This window comes from Entamoeba histolytica, genomic scaffold, assembly GCF_000208925.1.
Source record: "Entamoeba histolytica HM-1:IMSS scf_1104750518361 genomic scaffold, whole genome shotgun sequence".
NCBI lineage: Eukaryota > Evosea > Mastigamoebida > Endamoebidae > Entamoeba > Entamoeba histolytica.
In genome coordinates, this window is record NW_001915445.1 from 1 (window position 1) to 4,895 (window position 4,895).

General features: G+C 22.3%; 1 protein-coding gene across 1 annotated transcript, besides 2 other annotated features; it reads left to right on the forward strand.

Annotated features, from left to right (window-relative positions):
- The first annotated feature begins 562 nt into the window (after window positions 1-562).
- Window positions 563-823: a repeat region.
- A 39-nt stretch (window positions 824-862) lies between these two features.
- Window positions 863-2,877: a repeat region.
- Window positions 2,878-3,560: 683 nt separating this feature from the next.
- EHI_134140 (uncharacterized protein) lies at window positions 3,561-4,877 on the forward strand (the record flags this gene model as incomplete). The annotated part of the gene is made up of 1 exon (XM_001914354.1): window positions 3,561-4,877. A coding segment is annotated over one exon (1,317 nt), but the record flags the coding sequence as incomplete, so codon positions are not given.
- Window positions 4,878-4,895: the final 18 nt, after the last annotated feature.

Here is a 4,895-nt window from a genome sequence, read left to right on the forward strand (position 1 = left end):
TTCTTTTTTGGAAGTGTTCTTGTTGGTTTTGGGGTTATTATGTATGCTTGTTGCCAACGATGTTCAGCTCGTGTAGCTTCAAATTGTGTTTCAATGATAGTGGGTATTGCCTCAATTCTTGTCTTATTTTCGATAATTCCCAGTCAGGATACTATCAAAAACATCACAACAACTTCATATAACTATGGATATGAAGATAAATTAAATTAATTCAATTGTGTATTTGGTTTAATTTAACAAATTGTAGAATAACAAATGGTAATTACCAATAACTCCATTTGTATATTAATGTGTTATTATAGAATCTTATAGTAATAATAAAAGTCAAACAAAACATTGGAAAATGTCTTATTTAAATAAAAATATGAAAGAATAAATGAATGTTAATAAAATTATTATTTATTCATTGATTTTTTGATATTATTCACAAAATATATCATTAAAAATGTATAATTTCATTGTTTTATTTATTATTTAGACTTTCTTCTTGTTTTGTAAATAATTCATTTCTCTTTTGATTCATTTCTTTTATTTTATTGTCTTTTCTTCTTAATATCGAATTTGACATGTCTGAAACACCACACAAACCCTAGTACAAATTCAAGCATCGACACTTCCAGTTATTTTCTGGTTATGACAGTGTATTTGAATTAGAAATGTATTAGGGAATGTTGCAAAGGGTGTAGCAAGATATTATGATAGAATATTACATGGTGTAATATAAGGAAGTACTGAAGTGTGGGTAAGACTAAAAGAAAATTAAACATAATAATATAATGGGAATGAAATAGTCTCTTCTCTCATTCATAAAAAAAAGGAAAAAACAAGAAATAGATAGAACTAAATAAAAAAATAAAAACATAAAAAAATATCAATTATTAGATATATCCTCAATTGGATTTTATGATTATTGAGAAGTGATTATTTCAATTTCTTCAATATGCTCTATTGGTGTAATAGAGTTCATTTCTAACATGCTTGCATTAGATTGTTCTTCTTCTAATGTGATGCAAGAATTGAGTGTGTAAAACATTAAGTCTTTCATATTTTTTATTATTATTGTTTGTAGGATTTTGGAAAAGTCTAATTTTAATTTCAGTACTTGTAATCTTCTTGCTGACTCTTTGTGAATTAATCCATTTATAATATAACAGGTATTATTTCTACATACATTAATTCTCTATTATTTCTTATTTTCTCTTGTATTTCTTTGTATTTATTTATTTATTTTATGAATATAATTTAACTCTATATTCATATCTTGACATATAGCAACATCTATAATATATCCTTTCTTTTCTGTAATATTTTGATAATATATAACTTATCTTCTAGCATGGAAAGAATGATCACTAACCAATAAATCTTTATTGTAAGTAATAACCATTTTATCATTATTAATACATTTTGGAGGATTATTAAAATCAATTGAATCAAATTCATTAAAATGTGTAATTAATATCTGTTTAAATATTTGTTTACATACATAATCATGTTTTAATATTTGATTCTTTTTCATTACATCCTAACAATATATGATTAATAGATGTTATTGTGTTATGACAATGTTTACAATATTTTAAATCATCATTTTGGAGTATTTTGGATTTAATACTTCCTGTCATACTTACTCATTCTTGCATCTTTACTACTTTGAGGAATGCATTTCTTTTTATATTTAATGACCTCCATGTGGTTACTGTTAATTTCTTATCATTGAAAGTGCCATTTGCACATCTTATATATTCACCACATTTCTTTTCTTTCAATTCACTTAAATATCTATCATTTAATTCATTATTTACCCATTCAAATATTTCCTTTACATTGTGTTTTATTTCATTTAATTCTATTACATTCATTAATTCATTAAAATTAATCTTCTTACCAAATGTTTTCTTCATTCTTTTAATTATTCAATTTGGATTTTCTTTTATTATTTCTATCATTTCTCCTATTTCTGTGTTTGATCTCCACTTATATTTTAAATATATTCTTATTAATTCTTTACCACATTCATCTCTTGCTGACATTAATCCTAATCCCATTTCATTTATTTTAACATATAATCTACTTTTGGGAATATTTCTACTGTATAATTGGAGTTGTATTAATGATTTTCTTATTTGTTTATCTATCTTCTCCAATTCTCCTAGTTTCCATGGGACAATACAAAATCCATATCTTAATTTGGAGATTATATCACTATTAATCTTTCTTATTGTATTGAGGCTGCTGTACTTCATAGTGTTTAATGATGATAAAATAGAAGATACATCATTTAATATTCTTGTACAATATTTATTAATATTTACTTTATCTCCTATTTCAATACCAAGGTATTTATAATGATTATCATTAGTTACTCTTGGTAATTCAGCTAATTCACCATTTATTTGACTATTAATATTAGTCATTATCCCACTCTTTTCTACATTAATTTTTAATCCTATTGCATTAAATATTTCTTTAGTTAATTTGTTGGCTTTTTCCATTTCATCGAGGCTATTAATTATTATCTTTAAATCATCCATATATAATATGTGGTTTAACTGGACTTGTTTTTCTTCTCCATTCATTTTAATATTTAATTTGGTTATTTGTTTATCTAATTGTTTAGATAATACGTCAATAGATAATACAAATAAAAGTGGAGATAAACTGTCACCTTGTATTATTCCTCTTTCTACATTAATTATACCCACACTTTCTTGATTATAATATAAATTAAGATGTGTATTATTTAATATATATAATATACTATTAATTACTACTAGTGGGATGTTAAAATAAATCAAGCATTGTTTAATCCATTGGTGGTTAATACTATCATATGCTTTGGAGACGTCATAATATGTTTCTACCCACTTCAATTTAGCCTAATGAATATACAAACAGTATCAAATTAGAAATAAAATCAAATTAGAAATAAAATCAAATCAGAAATAGAAATAATGAATGTAATTCAATTTAATGAAAATAAATGAAATAATAATAAATGAATTATAAATGAAATTAAAATAAAAAAGAGAAATAACATTATAATGAAATATTTCATGTAATATCATTAATAATTTAATATACAATGAATTAATATGAATATTATATTTATTAAATTTACAATTAAAGTCAAATATGATATTACATTCATTTATATTAATAAATTTCAATTATATAATGTTTTATATAACAAATAATAAAAATAAATTAAAAAAATGAAAATTCTAAAATTGAAGTGATAGAAATAAAGAAAGATAGAAATAAATACATTACATTCATTGATTTATTCATTTCTTTATTATTCATATTATCAAATTTTTGATATATTTATTAATTGAATATTTATCATTTGTAATATTTCATTTCTATGATATTTTATTTATTCATATTCATCAAATAAATAATAAATAATACTTTATTGAAATATAAATTATTTGTTATTAATAATTTATATTAAAAAATAAAAAAAAGAAAAAATTGAATGACGATTATCTTAAAAATAAATTTAAGTTCACACTAAAAATAAAAAAGAAACTAATATCAAAAAATATAAAGAAAGAATGGCATTAGGATATAATGAAATAATGATTGTCTCGAAGTATTTTGAAGATATTAATGATTTTATTAATTTAGAAATGGGAGTTAAAAGATTTAGAGGAAATATGGAACGATTTCATTTTAATCCAATTCCATTGAATCAATATTCAATAGAATTCTTTCCTAATATTGAAACATTTCATATTTATAATGAATATGATGAAATATTTGAAGATGGAAGAATATTTAAATATGTAATATGGTATGATGTGAGTTATTCAAGATATTTAAAAGAGAAAGAAGAAATGAATGAATATAAAAATATCGCATATACAGAAGAAGATAGAATTAAATATGGAAATACAATACCAATAGAAGTTAATTCACTTGGAATTAATTGTTTTGGTCAGTGTGATATTCAATCAATTAATATACCAACAAATGTTAGTGAAATAGGAGATGAATGTTTTTATAGATGTACATCATTAACAACAATTAATATTTCAACAAGTGTTAGTGAAATAGGAAATAAGTGTTTTTATGGATGTTTATCATTAACAACAATTAATATACCAACAAGTGTAATTGAAATAGGAAATAAGTGTTTTTATGAATGTAAATCAATACAATCAATTACTATTCCAACAAGTGTTAATGAAATAGGAAATGAATGTTTTAAATATTGTAAATCATTAACATCAATTGAAATACCAACAAGTGTTAGTAAAATAGGAGATGGGTGTTTTGAATATTGTACATCATTAACAACAATTAATATACCAACAAGTGTTAATGAAATAGGAAATGAATGTTTTAAATATTGTAAATCATTAACATCAATTGAAATACCAACAAGTGTAATTGAAATAGGAAATGAATGTTTTAAATATTGTAAATCATTAACATCAATTGAAATACCAACAAGTGTTAGTAAAATAGGAAATGAATGTTTTAGTTTTTGTTCATCATTAACATCAATTGAAATACCAACAAGTGTTAGTAAAATAGGAAATAAAGTTTTTTATGGATGTGATGATATTCAATCAATTAATATACCAACAAGTGTAATTGAAATAGGAAATGAATGTTTTAAATATTGTAAATCATTAACATCAATTGAAATACCAACAAGTGTTAGTAAAATAGGAGATGGGTGTTTTGAATATTGTACATCATTAACATCAATTACTATTCCAACAAGTGTTAATGAAATAGGAAATGAATGTTTTAAATATTGTAAATCATTAACATCAATTGAAATACCAACAAGTGTAATTGAAATAGGAAATGAATGTTTTAAATATTGTAAATCATTAACATCAATTGAAATACCAACAAGTGTTAGTAAAATAGGAAAG